This window comes from Rattus norvegicus, chromosome 9 (genome assembly GCF_021556685.1).
Source record: "Rattus norvegicus strain SHRSP/BbbUtx chromosome 9, alternate assembly SHRSP_T2T, whole genome shotgun sequence".
Taxonomy (NCBI): domain Eukaryota; kingdom Metazoa; phylum Chordata; class Mammalia; order Rodentia; family Muridae; genus Rattus; species Rattus norvegicus.
The window spans coordinates 35,620,772-35,641,498 of NC_141542.1; the positions used below are offsets into that span (position 1 = coordinate 35,620,772).

A 20,727-nucleotide genomic window follows, 5' to 3' on the forward strand; every position below is an offset into this window, starting at 1 on the left:
AATAAATAAAATAGTATTTGAAAATATAGTGTGTATTAACAGTTTTTATATAGTTATATCATTAAAGATTTTCAGAAAATTCCAGATTCATAGGTTAAAACAGAACTGAAAGGCAAAGTCACTAAGGAGGTCACTAAGAAATTCACTAAGAAATATAGCTCAACAACTGAGTCTGAACTGTAGCCTAAGAAATAATTGTTGGGGGAAAGAATTAAAAGAAAGTAAAGGACAAAGCCAAAACAAAGCAAAAATCTTTAGTGTTGGGTGAGATCTATTTATTCCTTACTTAAGGAATCAACTTCTATTTTCATAATTATTTTCAAGAAACTCCTCATCTTAAGCATCACTTTAATATAAAATAAATTATATAGAGATATTTGCACATGTCATGCATAATATTAAGACATAATTATTTTAAATATGCTTAAAACAGTCAGCAGTTGTTTAACATTTCCTAACTGTCAACATGGATGCAGGAATTCCAGGCGGTCCAACCTATTGATGAAAAGCTATAGGCAATTAATGACTGCTGAGAGGTATAACAAGTCTCCTGTAAGGAAGCTCCCCAGATAATTTCTCAATGCCCAACAACTCATGTGTATGTATGTATGTATGTATGTATGTATGTATGTATGTATGTATATATATATGCGCAACACTAAATGAATTCTCTAGGTTTAATATTATGTTTGTATATAACAATTTTAATTAAGGAATAAGAGGACATGAATTTTGGAAGGCATAATAAGGTACGGGAGGGGGCTAAAGAAAGGAGGGAAGAATTGATTAAAATAATAATATATAAAATTCTCAAATAAAAATAAAACTTTAAAATAAAAGATTCAGAAACTTTTCAAATATTAATCCATTTTATTGGATTTTTTAATTTAAATTTCAAATGTTATCACCTTTCCTGCTTTCCTGTCCATAAACACCTATTCCATCCCCCTCCCCCTTCTTGTATGAGGGTGTTCCCCCACCCAGCCACCCACCTCTTCCTGCCATTCTCTTACTCTGGAGAGGGGTGTGTGTGGGGGTTCCGTGTTTTGTCGGAACAAAGGGCTTCTTCTCCCACTGATGCCAAATTGCAAAGCCATCCTCTGCTAAAAATGCAGCTGGAGTCATGGGTCTGTCCATGTGAACTCTATGGATGGTGGTTTAGACACTGGGAGCTCTGGTTGGCTGGTGTTGTTCTTATGGGGTTGCAAATCTCTTCAGCTCCTTCAATCTTTTCTCTAACTCTTCCAATGGGCACCCTGTTCTCAGTTCAATGGTTTGCTGCTAACATTCGCCTCTGTAATTGTCATGCTCTGGCTGAGCCTCTCAAGATACAGCTATATCAGATTCTGTCAGAATGCACTTATGGGTATCAGCAATCTTGTCTAGTTTTGGTGATTGTATATATATGGGCTGGATCCCCATGGGGGCAGGCTCAGACTGTCCACTCCTTCAGTCTCTGTTCCAAACTTTGTCTCTCTATCCCCTCCTGTGAATATTTTTGGTCCCCCTTTTAAGGAGGACTGAAGTATCCATACTTTGGTAGTTCTTCTTCTTGAGCTTCATGTGGTCTGTGAACTGTATCTTGGATAATTCAAGCTTTTGGGCTGATATCCATTTATTAGTGAGTGCATATCATGTGGGTTTTGTTTGTTTGTTTGTTTGTTTGTTTGTTATTGGGTTACCTCACTCAGGATGATATTTTCTAGTTCCATTCATCTGCCTATGAATTTCATGATGTCATTGTTTCTGATAGCTGAGTGGTACTCCATTGTATAGATGTACCACATTTTGGGTGTCCATTCCTCTGTTGAAGGGCATCAATAGAGGTTCTTTCCATGTTGTGGCTATTATAAAGAAGGCTGCTATGAACATAGTGGAGCACGTGTCTTTGTTATATGTTGGAGCATCTTTTGGGTATATGCTCAGGAGTGGTATAGCTGGGTCCTCAGGTAGTACTAAGTCCAATTTTCTGAGGAACCTCCAGACTGATTTCCAGAGAGTTTGTACTAGCTTGCATTCCCACCAACGATGGAGGAGTGTTCCTCTTTCTCCACATCCTCGCCAGCATCTGTCATCTGAGTTTTTGATCTTAGCCATTCTGACTAGTGTGAGGTGGAACCTAAGGGTTGTTTTGATTTGCATTTCCCGGATGACTAAGAATGTTAAACATTTCTTTAAGTACTTCTTAGTCATTTGATAGGCTTCAACTAAGAATTCTTTGTTTAGCTCTGTACCCCATTTTTAATAGGGTTATTTGACTCTGTGAATTACAATTTCTTGAGATCTTTGTACTTGTTGGATATTATCCCTCTATCGGATGTAGGATTGGTAAAGATCTTTTTCCAATGTGTTGGTTGCAGTTTTGTCCTAATGGCAGTGCCATTTGCCTTACAAAAGCTGTGCAGTTTTATGAGTTTTATGAGATCCCATTTATCAATTCTTGATCTTAGAGCATAAACAATTGTTTTGTTCAGGAAATTTTCCCCACTGCCCATGTATTTGAGGCTGTTCCCCAATTATTCTTATATTAGTTTGAGTGTATCTGGTTTTATGTGGAAATCCTTGAACCACACAGACTTAAGCTTTGTACAGGGCAATAGAAAAGGGGCGATTTGCATTTTTCTACATGCTGTCCTCCAGTTGAACCAGCACCATTTGTTAAAAATGCTGTCTTTTTTCCACTGGATGGTTTTAGCTCCCATGTCAAAGTTCAAGTGACCATGTGTGTGATTTCCTTTCTGGGTCTTCAATTCTATTCCATTGATCTAACTGCCTCTCTCAGGAGACTTTTTTTTTGTTTTTGTTTTTTTGTTTGTTTGTTTGTTTGTTTTTTAAAATCACTATTGCTCTGTAATACTGCTTGAGGTTAGGGATGGTGATTCTGCCAGAAGTCCTTTTATTATTGAGGATAGTTTTCGCTATCTTTGGTGTTTAGTTATTTCAGATGATTTTGCAATTTGCTCTTTCTAACTCTATAAATAATTCAGTTCGAACTTTGATGGGAATTGCATTAAGTCTGTTGATTGCTTTTGGCAAATTGGCCATTTTTACTGTATTAATCCTGCCAATCTATGAGCATGGGAGTTCTTTCGATCTTCTGGGAGCTTCAATTTTTTTCTTCAGAAACTTGAAGTTCTTGTTATACAGATCATTAAGTTGCTTGGTTAGAGTAACACCTTGATATTTTATGTTATTTGGGAGTATTGTGAAGGGTGTCATTTCACTAATTTCTTTCTCACCCTATTTGTCCTTTGAGTAGAGGAAGCTACTGATTTGTTTGAGTTAATTTTATATCCAGCCACTTTGCTGAAGTTTATCAGGCTTAGTAGTTCTCTGGTGGAACTTTTGGCATCACTTAAGTACATCATCATATCATCTTCAAACAGTAATATTTTCAATTCTTCCTATCTAATTTGTATCCCTTTGATCTACTTTGGTCTGATTGCTCTGGCTAGGACTTTGAGTACTGTACTGAACAAGTAGGGAGAGAGTGGTCAGCCTTGTCTATTCCCTGATTTTAGTGAGATTGCTTCAAATTTCTATTTAGTTTGACGTCGAATACTGGGTTCCTGTATATTACTTTTACTATGTTTAGGTATAGGTCTTGAATTCCTTCTCTTTCCAAGAGTTTTAACATGAACTCCAGTGAATTTTATCAAATGCTTTCACAGCATCTAATGAAATGTTCATACTGTTTTTTTTTCTTTGAGTTTATTTACATAGTGGATTATCTTGATGGATTACTATATTGAACCATCCCTGCATACCTGGGATGAAACCTATTTGATCATGATGGATGATCATTTTGATGTGTTCTTGGATTCGGTTTGCAAGAATTTTATTGAGTATCTGTGCCTCAATATTCATAAGAGAAATTGGTTTGAAGTTCTCTTTGTTTATTGGGTCTTTGTGTGTTTTAGGTATAAGAGTAATTGTGGCTTCATAGAAGGAACTTGGTAGTGCTCTATTTTGAACAGTACTAGTATGAGGTCTTCTATGAAGGTCTGATAGAATTCTGCACCAAATGCATCTGGTCCTGGGATTTTACTGGTTCGAGACTTTTAATAACTGCTTCTATATCTTTAGAAGGTATGCGACTGTTTAGATGGTTTATCTGATCCTGAGTTAACTTTGGTCCCTGGTATCTGTCTATAAAATTGTGTACTTCATCCAGATTTTCCAGGTTTTGAACATGGGGTTTGTATTAGAATCTGATGATTTTTTTTAATTTCTTCAGATTTTGTTTTAATGTCTCCCTTTTCAGTTCTAATTTTATTAATTTCAATACTCTCTCTGTGCCCTCTTGTTAGTCTGGCTAAGGGTCTATCTATCTTGTTGATTTTTCTCAAAGAACCAGCTCCTGGTTTTTTGTTTCTGTGTATAATTATTTTTGTTTTACTTGGTTGATATCAGCCCTGAGCTTGATTATTTCCTGCCTTCTACTCCTCTTGGGTGCATTTGCTTCTTTTTGTTCTAGAGAATTTAGCTGTGCTGTCAAACTTCTAATTTATGCTCTCTCCAATTTCTTTTTTGGAGGCACTCAGTGCTATGTGTTTTCCATTTTTTCCTAATGACAGTGTCCTTTGCCTTACAGAAGCTTTGCAATTTTTTTTATTAACTTGAATATTTCTTATATACATTTCGAGTGTTATTCCCTTTCCCGGTTTCCGGGCAAACATCCCCCTCCCCCCTCCCCTTCCTTATGGGTGTTCCCCTCCCAACCCTCCCCCCATTGCCGCCCTCCCCCCATAGACTAGTTCACTGGGGGTTCAGTCTTAGCAGGACCCAGGGCTTCCCCTTCCACTGGTGCTCTTACTAGGATATTCATTGCTACCTATGGGGTCAGAGTCCAGGGTCCATTCTGGAAGTCAGTCTGGAGGTTCCTCAGAAAATTGGACATTGAACTGCCTGAGGATCCAGCTATACCTCTCTTGGGCATATACCCAAAAGATGCCTCAACATATAAAAGAGACACGAAGCTTTGCAATTTTATGAAGTCCCATTTGCTGATTCTTGATCTTAGAGCATCAGTCATTGGTGTTCTGTTCTGGAAATTTTCCGCAGTGTCCATGTGTTCAAGGCTCTTCCCCTCCTTTTCTTCTATTAGTTGAATGTATCTGGTTTTATGTGGAGGCCCTTTATCCACATGGCATTGAGCTTCGTACAGGGTGTTAAGAATGGGTCGATTTCAGCAGGTGCTGGAGAGGATGTGGAGAAAGTGGAACACTCCTCCATTGTTGGTGGGATTGCAGACTGGTACAACCATTCTGGAAGTCAGTCTGAAGGTTCCTCAGAAAATTGGACATTGGACTACCTGAGGACCCAGCTATACTTCTCTTGGGCATATATCCAAAAGATGCCCTAACATATAACAAAGACACATGCTCCACTATGTTCACAGCTGCCTTATTTATTACAATAGCCATAAGCTGGAAAGAACCCAGATGCCCTTCAACAGAGGAATGGATACAGTAAATGTGGTACATCTACACAATGGAATACTACTCCTCCATCAAAAATAATGACTTTATGAAATTCATAGGCAAATGGATGGAATTGGAAAATATCATCCTGAGTGAGGTAACCCAATAACAGAAAAACACACACGGTATGCACTCATTGATAAGTGGCTATTAGCCCAAATGCTTGAATTACCCTAAAAGCACAGAACACATGAAACTCAAGAAGGATGACCAAAATGTGAATGCTTCACTCTTTCCTTAAAAGGGGAACAAGAATACCCTTGGGAAGGGATAGGGAGGCAAAGTTTAGAACTGAGAGTGAAGGAACGCCCATTCAGAGCCTGCCCCACATGTGGCCCATACATACACAGCCACCAAACTAGATAAGATGGATGAAGCAAAGAAGTGCAGGCTGACAGGAACCAGATGTAGATCTCTCCTGAGAGACACAGCCAGAATACCGCAAATGCATAGGCGAATGCCAGCAGCAAACCACTGAACTGAGAACGGGACCCCCGTTGAAGGAATCAGAGAAAGGACTGGAAGAGCTTGAAGGGGCTTGAGACCCCATATAAACAACAATGCCAACCAACCAGAGCTTCCAGGAACTAAGCCACTACCCAAAGACATGGGCTTACCCTGGGCTCCAACTGCATAGGTAGCAATGAATAGTCTAGTATGGGCACTAGTGGAAGGGGAAGGTCCTGCAAAGACTGAACCCCCAGTGAACGGGATTGTTTGGGGGAGGGCAGTAATGGGGGAGGGTGGGGAGGGGAACACCAATATAGAAGGGGAGGGAGTGAGTGGGTTTAGGGGGATGTTGGCTTGGAAACCAGGAAAGGAAATAACAATTGAAATGGAAATAAGAAATACCCAATTTAATAAAGATGGAGAAAAAAAAGAATGGGTCCATTTGCATTCTTCTACATGTTGACCTCCAGTTGAACTAGCACCATTTGTTGAAAATGCTATCTTTTTCTACTGGATTGTTTCAGCTTCTTTGTCAAAGATCAAATGACCATATGTGTGTGGGTTCATTTCTGGGTCTTCAATTCTATTCCATTGATATACCTGCTTTATTCTGTACCAATATTATACAGTTTTTATCACTATTGCTCTGTAATACACCTTGTGGTCTTGGATGGTGACTCCTCCTGAAGTTCTTTTATTGTTGAGGATAGTTTTCACTATCCTGCATTTATTTTTACTCCAAATTAATTTGCAAATTGCTATTTCTAACTCTATGAAAAATTGAGTTGGAATTTTGATGGGGATTCCATTTAATCTGTAGATTGCTTTTGACTAGATAGGTAATTTTGTAATATTGATCTTCCCAATCCATGAGCAATGGAGATCATTTTCTTTTAACACCAGTATTTTGAGTGTCTGTAGTTATGTGAAATGAAAATATGTGACCAGATATACATAGTATTTTATCAAATTCTTAACTGACAGATTTAACACTCATTACACATGTATGCAATGCTATTGAGAAAGACAATGATTTCAATTTGTAAAAACCAACCACTGAGTTATGCTGATGCTCCCAGTTCCAAAGATAATGGCAAATATAACCAAAGTAGGTTCAACTGTTGAGAAAACCAAGAATATCAACTGAAAACACATGTTATTAATTATTACTAACACTTATTAGTAAATTGAAGGGTTCTTATCTTGTAGTGCTGGTGGCCAGCCCTGATACTTCTTTTGTGGTTCCTTGTGAGGTAGTGTAGGGCAAGAATGGATCTTGTGAGATATCTAGGGTTGATGTTTAATATTTAAACTTTTACCTCTCTTAAGTCTTAGTCAATTTGCTGTTGCAGCTGACCTGCCTGAGTTCCTCTAAGGCCAGAAGCAACAGTGCCTGGAGTTTAGCACTTAAAATAGCAGGGGATTAAATAAAGTACCCTTTTGTGTATTTCCAAAGGAAATGTGAGGTTCTAACTTTGAGCCAGCTAGTTGAAGTCTCAGAAATAAAGCACGGATACTTTGAAAAAGTGATTTTAATCTTTATTTCTAAATTCAGTCTAAAATGTTTTCTATGAAATTTTTATAAGAAAGTTCTTTGAAAAGGTCAAATATTCTGACCTAGAATTGTTTCTGTCTAAATGAACTGCGAGGACAAAAATGGAGAGGAGACTAAGGGACATGCGTTCCAGTGACCGGCCCAACTTGGGATCAATCTGAAGTGGAGGCTCCAAGGTCTGGCACTATTAATGATGCTGTTATGTGCTTACAGATATCAGCCTAGCATGGCTGCCCTCACAGAGGTCTAACAAGCAGCTGACTGAGACAGATACTTACACACAACTATTGGACTATAGTCAGGGTACCTTGTGCTTGAATTAGGAAAATGCTGGAAGGAGAGTAACCCCATAGGAAGACCAGTCTCAACTAACCACAACCCCTGAGATCTCTTAGACACTGAACAACTTACATGAGCTGGTCCAAGGCTCTTTCCACCACTTGGATACATATACAGCAGAGGACAACCTGATCTGTCTTAGTGAGAGAAGACTTGTCTAACCCTGGAGAGATTTGAGGCTCCAGGGAGTGGAGAGGTCTGATGGGGGTGAGGTTGCTGTGAATATTCTTAGAGGGTAAAATAAGATTGCAATGAAGAATTGTGGGAGGGTGACCGTGGAGGGGGGCAATGGCTAGACTGTAAAAAAATAAAAGTAATAATAAAAAGAAAAAAGTAAAAAAAAATCTACATAAAGCATTATCAGAACTTAATATCATAGTTTTGTATGACACAAGATTGTAATTTAAAAAAGGACTCCCTCTAAAATGTTTTTCTTTAGTTCTGTTGAAAAAGTTCTCCCTGCTTGCTTCTCCTAATCTTCGTGTTGCCAAGATATAAACTGGAGAACAGTTGAGTTACAAAGGAAGAAACGATGGTTTATTTTGGACCATGATTGAAGAAGCAGAAAAGTCAATATCCTGATGCCTGATGGCATCTTACTGTAGAACCCCAATAAATGTTGAAGAGAGATTCCAAAGGAAATGAGAGCATGCATTGACTTTTTCACCACACTGGCAGTTAATGATCCAGTGTTAAGACAAACAGAAGTTGTTCTCAAAAGGAAATCATTGTTGCTTTTCAAAGGCCCCCATAACTCTTACATAGTTGCACATATCGGTGAAAATGGATGTTATGTATAAGACAAATGTCTGAATTATTCAAAATTACCTTTACAAAATGTTTTTCTATAAACTGAAAATGCCACCGTAGAATAGATTCTATTTCTGCATCTAAAAGAAATGATATTGTAGAAAGAAGGACTCTGAGATGGCTCTGTTCTCTGATGTTGTATGTGTTGGCTAACAGTGTTTACTTATATCTGGCCCTGATCAAGAGATTTCCTTGGATCAATAAGAGCCAACAGTCTCAGCATCCTGAGGAAGATTTATCTACCCACTGACATTTAATGTGACTTATTATAGGTGAAAGTGTTTTTCCTAATCATAGATGATAAAATGTATAACATGATTTAATCATTCAGGCATGTGTTTCTAAGTGAATATATTAGCTATGCTTATATGATTTTATCAAATAGCCAGAAACATTGAGTTTACCTATCCAGAAAATGGCATTTGTTTTCTTCAGTGACCTTAACATTATTCCTGATAGTCTTAAAGCTAGCACAAAAGGGAACTTAAAGCTAAAATAGCTAAAGTCAAAAATTAACAAACAAGTTACAAAATGGTCAAAATTATGTGTTTTGTTTACATGAAATGGTTAAACACAATCATCTGAGTACTGAAAAGTATAAAAGAGAAATATTATGTGCACTATGATTATCTTTACAGAATTCCAAACTTATCACAGAAAATAAGAAGGTGATTTAGTAGTATAGCACATTTAAGCTTATTTTGTATCTTGAAATACAATTAAAATATGTATTAAGTAGGTTCTGTTCTCTCATACATCTTATTCACATAGACAGGTGACTTTAAAGACATGTTATAATGTATATGACAATGTGAGTCTCTAGAAATGCCTCTTAGTACTGTACTATGTACATGCTATTTGAAATGGGTAAATGATTCTCTCAGATTTATTAAAACAATTTTCTTAACATCATTGCTTAGGATATTTGCTCTCAGTATTTTATCCTGCTCCATTTTTGTGATATAAGAAAAATCTTAGAAATCATAAAACCTTGTGCAGATCTACACACTAAATGATATCAACTTGATACATTCATTAATGTTATGTTCAACATCATTCTACCAGAAAATAAAGGCCGATAATGGTGGCTTTAAACATAACTGGAATTCTTTGTTAATATACTCTTGAAGGCATTGTCACATTGAATTAGCAAAGGTACAAGTCACACTTGTTTTCTAAAGCATTCAACAACTTCCTAATTAGGTTTGAACACTTTAATTTCTGGGAGGAAATCTTGAATTCTCAGGAGATCCTGAAAAGTATAAGCTCATACTCATTTGCAGAGAGACAATTTTTTAAAATCATGCATGTGTGTGTATCTATTGGCTTCTGTATTGAGGTATATTCATGTAATATTCATAGAGGCTAGAAAGTATCATATCCCTGTCAGTTACAAGCAATAATAAGGCACCATACATAGCTGGAAGAAATCAGACTCATTATTCTATGTAACAGCATGAACTACTCTTAACCCAAGTCATCTCTGCAGTCTCCTTAAAAGAAAAAGATCCTCACAGCTCTGGTAAGATAAAAATCATTTGATTAAGAGTTTTCAAAGCATCTACTGACAGATATACAGGTACTTTGTATCATTAGATGAGCAGGAATGAGCTAGTAAAATTTGTTTCTAATAGTCATACACAGAGTCATCACATGATGTCAAAATGTTAGATGACCAGCAATAAAATCTGGCATGACAAATTCTGCGTCATACCTGACTAACCAAGAAGTGCTTACACACCCAGATGGTACCAAAACAGGAACTATACAGAGTACATATAGAGAGCTCGACCTCCTGTCTGATGTTACCTTTCTTCTTCCAGCAGGACAATATCTCATTCTGCTCTGAAAATAGAAGTAAGTAGCACTCCTTTATTATGAGATCAAATTCCTAATGCCAATACATTTATAACTCAGCAACATGAAATTTTACACTTAATAATGCATGTGTGGTTGTTAACAAAAATCATATTAATATTTTTATTGAGATCAATTGTTTTTATTTAACCATATAAAGCAAAATACATCATTTATGCAGCTTTTTTATTATCTTGGAAATGCTTTTATACAGAGATAATGGGAATGAAACTTTTTAATTCTAAAACCAGAAATAATGTCTACAATTTTTTCCCAAGTAGTTTTGTTAGAGGTATCTTTTCTAAACCTATGATTTAGAAGTTAGGGATTTTATTTAAAGTATATTCTATACAATGATGTAAATGTTATAGAATATGGAGGAGGTGGTTCCCTTGCTAGTGATTTTAAATTGGTCAAAAGAACATTATAGCAGTGAGCATGAAAGGAATGTGCTATTGATGAACATAAGCAGAATATGTAACTTGTCCATAAAATACATTCAAGGCAAGCACAAAACAAAACATGTAATTTTTGTGGTCATAGGTGAATGTATTCTGGTGGCTTGTAGATTATTTACATGTATAATTGTGTATATATCTTATATGACAAAGCATATAGAACTTTGTGTTTGGGGATGACAAAAATGTTTCTGGAGAATATTGAGATATCACGAACTATTTAATGTCAATCAGAAATAAACTATGTGCTACTGGAGAAGATTATAATTCCACAAAGCATTTATGGACGTTTTCTTTTATGTGTCTAAATCATGAGTTCATCCAGTTTATATCTGAACTTACAGTGCCTGCCAATCTACCTAAACTGAAGTTGGATAAAAAGCAGTTGAAGTTACAATAAGTGTAAATCCCAAAAGGTATTAGATAATGGAATGCTAATTTATGAGAGGAAGGGTGAATTGCAGAAATGAGTGTCAAAAATTTCAAGAATTGCAGATCAGGCACAGTTTAGAACTTCAGTCCTACCGTCTAGCAAATTCCATAATGATTTCTAGCAGTTTAGCAGAACTTTGGTTCTCTGTTAACTGATTTCTACCTCAGCAAAACATGACAAAGCAAGCAATGTGGACATAACAAATTATATTGGAATTTAGGAAATATTACAGAGGATAATTGGAAGCCTGTGACTAGTTATAATCATGCTATTTTTCCTGTAATGCGCTCATCCTATGTACTTCTGCTGGGTTTTATTGACATAGTTCCATGTCTACATAACCTTTAAAGCATTTCAATCTCTGGCTTTCAGAACTGAAGGCTTTGAAGCCACATAGATGCTGCTGCTGCTACTTGAATTCTCGTAACTCCTCATTATTAAATCTCTAATACGGAGATGGCTCATGTGTGGAGTGAAATATTGAGTCACAGTATTTCCCATTAGGTTTTTATGAGATTGAGCTGAAGCCCACAGAGTGTCATATGACAACTGACACGAAGCACATTGTCACTATATCTATGTTATTGTGAGTCCCTAAGGTAGGACAAGGGGTGCCTTGACATATTTCATAAAAATTACTCACTTATGCATTGTATCCATCCCACATAGGACCTCGCTTATTAATTGTAGAATAAGAAAAAACTTTTCTTACTAGTTAGGGAAAATTGTTAAATAGTCATGTAAAAATCAAACTGTGAGTGCTGGCAAGGTGGCTCAGTAGACAATGCATCTGTTATACAAGCATTGGGGCTAGAGTTCAAATCACCACTGCCCAATGTAAAATTCAGATGGGTATTGCTGCATGCTATTTATTTCAGTGTAGGCAGAAGGCTGAGATAGACTGGACCTGGAGCAAGTTATACAAATTGAGCAAGTCAGACCAACTAAAATGGTGAGCTCTGACCATTCTGAGCTCCATCATAGGGTGGAGAGCAATTGAGGAAGACACGCTCTGTCTGCCTTTGGTCTCTACATTTGAGCATACATACATACATACATACATACATACATACATACATACATAAATACATACATACTTGTATACTTGCATACTAGCATACATTCAAATGTGTGTGTGTGTGCGTGTGTACGTGTGCATGTGTGTGTGTGTGTGTGTGTAGAGGGAGGATGAAGGTGTTTATAGACTACCATTAATAAGAGAATGTGTTGCAAGTTATTTAAATTGTTTCTTTCCTATTTTTGAGCATACAATTAATTTATCCTGCATTTACCATATGTGTAAAATAGGATGATGAAACTCTATGATTTTGGAGTTTTAGTCTTTACCAGACATTGACAGGAAGTGTGTTAATACACTGGACACATAAGCCAAGTTAAGGACATTGGCTGAAAAGTAGAGTAGAGTTGTGTGTGGTAGCATACAGATATGTGTCAACACTTGAAGATTCTGAGGCAAGGTTGTGAAATTGAAGCCAGACTGGGCTACGTAGTGAAATCTTGTTTCAAAAGGAAGTGAAAGAACTTTTAGTAAACAAACAACAAACAAACATTATATATCCTCAGTAGAGAACATTCTGGCTGGTTTTATGTTAACTTGATACAGCTAGGGTTACCTGAGAGGAAGAAATACCACTTGAGAAAACATTTCCAAAAGATTATGTTGTACGCAGGCAAATTCTTAGGAAATTTTCTCAATTACTGATTGAGGAGGAAGGCTCAACCCATTTTGTTTAGTGCCACTCCTGGGCCGGTGGCCCTAAGCTCTATAAGAAAACAAGCTAAGCAAATAATTGGGAGCAAACCAGTAACATTACCCAACCAAGGTGTCTGCATCAAACCTGCCTCTAGCTTCCTTCCGTGTTTGAGATTCTACTTTGGTTTCTCTCGGACTGTGGTTTGGGATATCTAAACCATATAAATCCTTTCCAAGTTGTTTGTGATCATGCTGTTTCATCACTGCAATAATAATAATAATCTAAGATATAAGATTTACCTAGGTTTTTACAAACATCAGACCTGACATGAGAGATATGGCACATTCTCACTTCTAATCAGAAGATGTGTTCAAAAGAATACATTTATGATGGGGTAGGAAACTCTTATCCAGAAAGGCCTTAGCCGTACCATCATAGTACCATGTTATGGTAATAATTAGAAGCTATTGATATTCTTAGAAAGACACAGAAAGAATTGCTAGACATCTAGAACCTGAAAAGAGGACCAACATAGATTTCAGTGTCTAGGAGGAGACTCTAATTGCTCAGAGCATTCACAGATGTGTTACTCAGAACTCCATGTACTAAACATCATAATGCTTATCTTTGTTTTCTTCTTTGTCGTCTAGCCATGGCATTAATGTTAGTGCTGTTGTTCCTGGCTGCTGTATTGCCCCCATCTCTTCTTCAAGATACCACTGATGAATGGGTAAGGCTTAGTATCTTCTCAGAACAATTTAGGCAGCTATGAAGGTTAACCTAGTAAGCCACTAGATCACTCTTCAAAGTTTTAAAAGACCAGAGTGTGTAGTAAGTCAAAGTATTCATTGATATTTCTAAGCAATTGACATTATCTTATGTCTGAGGCGAATAAACCTGTAGGTTTAATTACAGGTGAATATTAACCATGGTCAGTAAGGTTGGTTAAATTAAAATGATTAGGTTCATGTAATATCTAAATGAACAGGCATACATTCTTTACACAAAATATATATCAAAGAAAAGCCTGGAGAATAATAATAATAATAATAATAATAATAATAAATTTTGTATCAAGAACAATAGTATTTTTGCTATATAATTTAAATATATATTAACTTAAAATACCCTTTCCTTTTAATGTGGTCAAGAAATTAAAATTACAACGATATTTGAATTATATTTGTATTTGATTTTTCAGGTCTCTGGATTTATTTCCTGCAGCTTCTGTTCTAAGATTTGCTATTATTTTATTTAATCCATTTCAGTGTGCTCCCCACAGAAAATTCATGTTGAATTCCAAATGGCACAACTTCATCATATATATTTCTCTATCTCATTTTCATTGAGAGCGTTTCATTTCATTTGTCCATTTTCAATTTTGAAAGTTTGCTAGGGTTCATACTAAAAAGTACTTGCCTAGAGTGCATAAATCCTTGGAATTGATCCTCAGCAACACACACACACACACTCACACACACACACACATGCACACTCTCTCTCTCTCTCTCTCTCACACACACACACACACACACACACACTGAGTTATGCACATCTACCATGCAAACAAATATACATGGGTCAAATATTAATTATTTATAATATCTTCTTATATTTGGATAATCCTAGCGAGACTTAGTTATCTTTTTAAATGGCAGAGTATGTAGGACAACAAAGATATTCCCCATCTGGTCAGAAAGCTACTAAAAGTCAAAAGCATTTCAGATTGCTGTGGTCCTCATGTTCTCTGCCCTGGGCATTGGAGACAACTGGAATTAATCAAGAATAGGGAGTGCCAGTAACTGGATAAACCTGTTTTGGAATAGAAATTATCTGTTATTTTTTTTTGTTACCATAACCAAATTAGTAATCATGACACTATTAACTAGGTGTTCACTCAAGTTGCTTATATATTGAGTTGCTTTCGTAAAATGCTTGTGTTTTACAGCTCCTTTGAAACATCTATTCTTTCTCCCTTCTTCCCTGACTCCTGGCTTCTGTCTCTCTTCTATTGGTATCCTTTTAGAAAGTTTCAAGATACAAATAGCAGAACAATTCAAAGTCATCTTTGATGAATGATGGTTTCTTTGAGAGTTACCATGAAGAACTGATTTCCTGTCACTCATTTCTGTTCCCCTGTCTTAATTTGTGATGTTGCAATTATTCGGTCATATTGCCTATCCAATATAAACCCTTTAACAATTTTTCTCCTCATACTTCCTTGTTTCTACTATCTCTTTAGAAAACATTACCATCGCCTGTTAAGAAAATAACAGCACACTCATTGTCTTGTGGAGTTTTTAGTTACCAAGGAAGGTAGCATAAAAAGCAGAAAATGGCGCCTTTCCCAGAAACCATAAATTATGTCTTTAGAAAAGTAACAACAACCTTAAGTAGGGTTTTCACGTTAAAATGTAATATCTAAGGAGATATTCCTTAGTGAATAAGCACATTTACTGCTCTTGCAAAGTACTGTCTCTCTGGTTTCTATTATCTACCTCAAGTGGCTTATATCCACATGTAGCTTCAACTCAAAGGGATCTGCTACCCTCTTCTGGCCTCTACTGGCAACGTACACATTTACACAAATATATTCTTAATTGAAAACAAATTATTTTAGAAAATGGGTCCATTTTCTTTTACTTTTATAGGACTTTTAAAATTTACATTTCAAATTTTATTCCCTTTCTCAGTTCATGGACATAAGCCCTCATCCCATCCCCCTTCCACTCTTCTATAAGGGTGTTTCCCCCATCCACCTTCTCCGGCTACCCCTGACATTGCTCTTCACTGGGGGGGGGGTTCCAATCTTGACAGGGTCAAGGGCTTCTCCTTCCATTGGTACACAACAAGGCCATCTTCTGCTACATATGCTGCTGGAGCCCATGTATAGTCTTTGCATAGTGGTTTAGTCCCTGGGAGCTCTGGTTGGTTGGCATTGTTGTTCTTTTGAGGTTGCAAGCACCTTTAGCTCTTTCAATCCTTTCTCTAATTCCTCCAACATGGATCCCTTTCTCAGTTCAATGGTTTACTGATAGCATTCGCCTCTTATTTGTCATGCTCCAACTGTGTCTCTCAGGAGACATCTATATCCAGCTCCTGTCACCATGCAATTCTTAGCTTCATCAATCTTCTCTAGTTTTGGTGGCTATATATATATATATATATATATATATATATATATATATATATATGTCACATGTGGGGCAGGCTCTGAATGGCCATTTCTTCATACTCTGCTCCAAACTTTGTATCCATATCCCCTCTTGTGAATATTTTTTTCCTCATTTTAAGAAGGAATGAAACATCTGTACTTTGATCATCCTTCTTCTTAACCTTCATGAGGTGTATGGATTGTACCTTGGGTAATTCGAGTGTTTAGGCTAATATCCACTTATCAGTGAGTGCATACCATGTGTGGTTTTTTTTGTGACTGGGTTACCTCACTCAGAATGATATTTTCTAGTTCCTCCATTTGTCTATGAATGTCATGAAGTTATAGACATTGTTTTTGATAGCTGAGTTGTACTCCATTGTGTTCAAGTACCACATTTTTCTGTATCCATTCCTCTGTTGAAGGGACTCTGGGTTTTTTCCAGCTTCCAGCTATTATAAATAAAGCTGCTATGAACATAGTGGAGCATGCATTTTTGTTGTATGTTGGAGCATCTTTTGGGTATATGCCCAGGAGTGATAAAGCTGGGTCCTCAGGTAGTTCAATGTCTAATTATCTGAGGAACCTCCAGATGGATTTCCAGAGTGGGTGAACCTGTTTGCAATCCCACCAACAATGGAGGAGTTTTCCTCTTTCCCCACATTCTTGACAGCATCTGTTGTCACATGAGTTTTTAATCTTAGCCACTCTGACTGGTGTGAGGTGGAATCTCAGGGTTGTTTTGATTTGCATTTCCCTGATGACTAAGGATGTTGAACATTTCTCTAGGTGCTTCTCAGCCATTCAACATTCCTCAGGTGAGAATTCTTTGTTTAGTTCTGTACCCAATTTTTAATAGGGTTATTTGGCTCTCTGGAGTCTACCTTCTTGAGTTCCTTGTATATTTTAGATATTAGCCCTCTGTCAGATGTAGGATTGGTAAACATCTTTTCCCAATCTGTTGGTTGCCATTTTGCCCTAATGACAGTGTCCTTTGCCTTACAGAAGCTTTGTAGTTTTATGAGGTCCCATTTGTCAATTCTTGATCTTAGAGCATAAAACATTGGTGTTTTGTTCAGGAAATTTTCTGCAGTGCCCATGTCTTCAAGAGTTTTCTCCACTTTTTCTTCTATTAGTTTGAGTGTATCTGGTTTTATGTGGAGGTCCTTGATGTAGTTGGACTTAAGCTTTGTACAGGGTGATATGAATGGGTCGATTTGCATTCTTCTATATCCTGACCTCCAGTTGAACCAGCATCATTTGTTGAAAATGCTCTTTTTTCCATTGGATGGTTTTAACTTCCTTGTCAAAGATCAAGTGACCATAGGTGCATGGGTTCATTTCTAGGTTTTCAATTCTATTCTTCTGATCTACCTGCTTGTCTCTGTACCAATACCATACACTTTTTATGCCTATTGCTTTGTAATACTGCTTGAAGTCAGGGATGGTGATTCCCCCAGAAGTTCTTTTATTTTTGAGTATAGTTTGTTCTATCCTAGGTTTGTTGTTATTCCAAATGAATTTGCAAATTGCTTTAACTCTCTGAAGAATTGAGTTGGAACTTTGATAGGGATTGCATTGAATCTATAGATTGCTTTTGGCAAAATGGCCATTTTTACTATATCAATCCTGCCAATCCCTGAACATGAGAGATCTTTCCATCTTCTGAGATCTTCAATTTCTTTCTTCAGAGACTTAAGTTCTTGGCATCCAGATCTTTCAGTTGCTTGGTTAGAGTCACACTGAGGTATTTTACATTATTTGGGACTATTGTGAACAGTGTCATTTCCTGTTTCTTAATGAATAAGGATTTTCTAGCAATAACTTAAAAACGTTCATTCTTTCTGTCTTAGAAATCACTAGCTATGAGAAATCCCTTGGCTCAAGGCATTCGTTGGTGACTTAAGAACATAAAACAACAGTTAGACATGGACATTTATCAAATAAGGGCAATACAGTGTGATTAAAGCTACACATGCAACACCTGCAGAAACTTGAGGGCACTAAGCACTGCAGGAAAGAGAAACGACTTATCCCAGCAGTAGCATAAAATGTATCTGAGGGTCTGTCCACCTCTATTTAAGTTATAACAACTTGCTCTATACTGTAAAAAAAGAGAGGATTTGAAGTATCCTTCTATCAGCAAGGAATTTTATATCTCTGCCAATTCACACTATCACTCTCCCCACTTGTCCCACACAAACACAAAAATGTAAAATTATTATCAGCTTCTAAATTTTAAAGCCAGCAATCCTCAAGCATTTTTCAAGAACCCTCTGCCTATAAATTGACATGGAGATTATATTTGATAAAACTCTTCACAGTGATTACAAAATCCTATTGCATATAAAATTTTCTTAGTGTAATAGATAATTGAATGCACATATGCAGTGTTTTAGACCTTCATTGTTTTATGAGCTTCCAAACTCCGTCAGAGTTTGACTATTTCAAAGGTTAATAATATATGTATTTCATGCCTTAACACTTCCTTGCTACAGCCTAATTGTATGCGATGACTTAAGTTTCCCTACCATGCATGACTATCATATGCTTTTCTTACATAAAAATTGACATTTGTAGCTGGAATAGAGTTTTTAAGTTTTTTTTTTTTTACTTTTACTTTGGCATGCCATGAATTCATTCTTTATTCTCAATATTTTGTTTAAAATGTTTCTAATAAAAGGTAATGGATGTTCCTAATGTTTAGTTTCAAGGTCAATGACTAATATTGTCTGAGCACTTTAATAATGATCTTCATTCACCTTAGCCACCATTCTCACCATTTTATGTAACCTTATCACACACTAATGTGACTTTCATTTCATTTCCCTTTAGGATAGAGATCTTGAGAATTTGTCAACCACTAAACTGTCAGTCCAAGAAGAGATCATAAACAAGCACAACCAATTGAGACGAACGGTTTCTCCGTCTGGTAGTGACTTACTAAGAGTGGTGAGAGCTCACATCAGGACAGTGCATTTGTAGAGCTGTGTTTGGAGCCTGCTGATTGCACATGACTTCTCTTGTGTGGTTTAAAAGGGTCTGGCTCAATTTTAGCCTCTATTTAAGAAAAATGTACTTACTGCTTTATGTTCATGAGTATCTGTGTATGTTTGTGTGTCTATATATTCTGACATATATTTCAGAGTTCTTTCTCTCCTTCTATGTTTTCAGCCATGATACGATTAGAATAGAATTTATTAAATTCTCTTTATAACAGTGATTCATTGATGTTATGGAGCTGTACCGACTAAAGTTACAGAACTAAAAATAAATCTTTTGACTTAGTTTAGTGACAAGGCACTGTGTTATTGTCTTTCTCTCTCTTACTATAGGGTCAGGACATCTCTACTTTATGATTTTTCATCTAAACTGTCTTCTGTCTTGGATTCAGATCCAAAGTCTATATTTCTCTCTCTCTCTCTCTTTTTTTTTTTCCGGAGGTGAGGACCGAACCCAGGGCCTTGCGCTTGCTTGGCAAGCTCTCTACCACTAAATCCCCAACCCCCTATATTTCTTTTAAATTCATTCAATGTATAAAATTGAAACTAGCATTAATGAAGCAACTTTTTACAGGTATAAAACTAGTCTTAGTACTTCCCCATAGTAGTGTTACTTGTAGCAGTTCTGTAAAATATTTATGGTTCTTGTTTTGATTTCAGGAAGTCATTAGACCATTAAATATTTTACAGTTTTTACTGTGACATCAAAGGGAGACTGTGGGTGAGAGGGCATGGGAGGATGAGTAGGATCTGGAAGATGGAGAAGAAAAGCATGCAAAAATAATCTTATTATGAATGGCACAATGAAAGTTGATAATATATATGCTAACATACAATTTAGATATATACTCTATTGTATATAAATTATGATGAAAGAAGTCAAATGGTGCCTACAGAAATCTCGCAATGATCTAAGCCAGTCCTACCAGCCTGCCTGAAAAGACAATGTGCCTTTGAGGTTTGCATTATTTTACAGCTATCTTCTTTCCTTTTTCTCTTTAGGAATGGGACCATGATGCTTATGTGAACGCTCAGAAATGGGCAAACAGGTGCATTTACAATCACAGTCCTCTACAACACAGGACAACCAGTATGTAAACTCAAATTCACTTACATATGAATGGATAGTAAAACAGGAGGGTCCAGTTTCTGGTATTGTGCTAACAAAAAGTTTCAAAGGAAACACCTATTCTGATACTGACTTTTAAAAACGTTGAAGATCTCAGGACCAGGATGGTTCAGAAAGGCTCTGTCTTGTGCTTATTGGGTGTTTTATATTTTACACAAACTGTCTCCCACAATTCCAGCTTTGTGTCTTATAACTAGATTACAAGTAAAACAAGGTAGGGAATCATCTTGTTCTCTCCTTTAAAGATTAAAATCGCTGTCTGGATAAAACTAGTTACTAATTAAATTAATATGACAGGGATTTGAAATTAGAATCTCCTTTTAATTTTATCCTATTATTTTT

General features: G+C 36.6%; 1 protein-coding gene across 4 annotated transcripts in view; it reads left to right on the top strand.

Annotated features, from left to right (window-relative positions):
* Positions 1–20,727, top strand: part of Crisp3 (cysteine-rich secretory protein 3) — a 40,693-nt gene that overhangs the window by 8,491 nt on the left and 11,475 nt on the right. For 2 of the 4 annotated variants that reach the window (XM_087567546.1, XM_087567545.1), the window contains exons 2-5: positions 10,461–10,494; positions 13,751–13,830; positions 19,090–19,206; positions 20,259–20,346. In XM_087567546.1, coding sequence (XP_087423672.1) covers positions 13,753–13,830; positions 19,090–19,206; positions 20,259–20,346 — 283 coding nt within the window. In that variant the 5' untranslated portion in view covers positions 10,461–10,494; positions 13,751–13,752. 4 annotated transcript variants of the gene reach the window in all.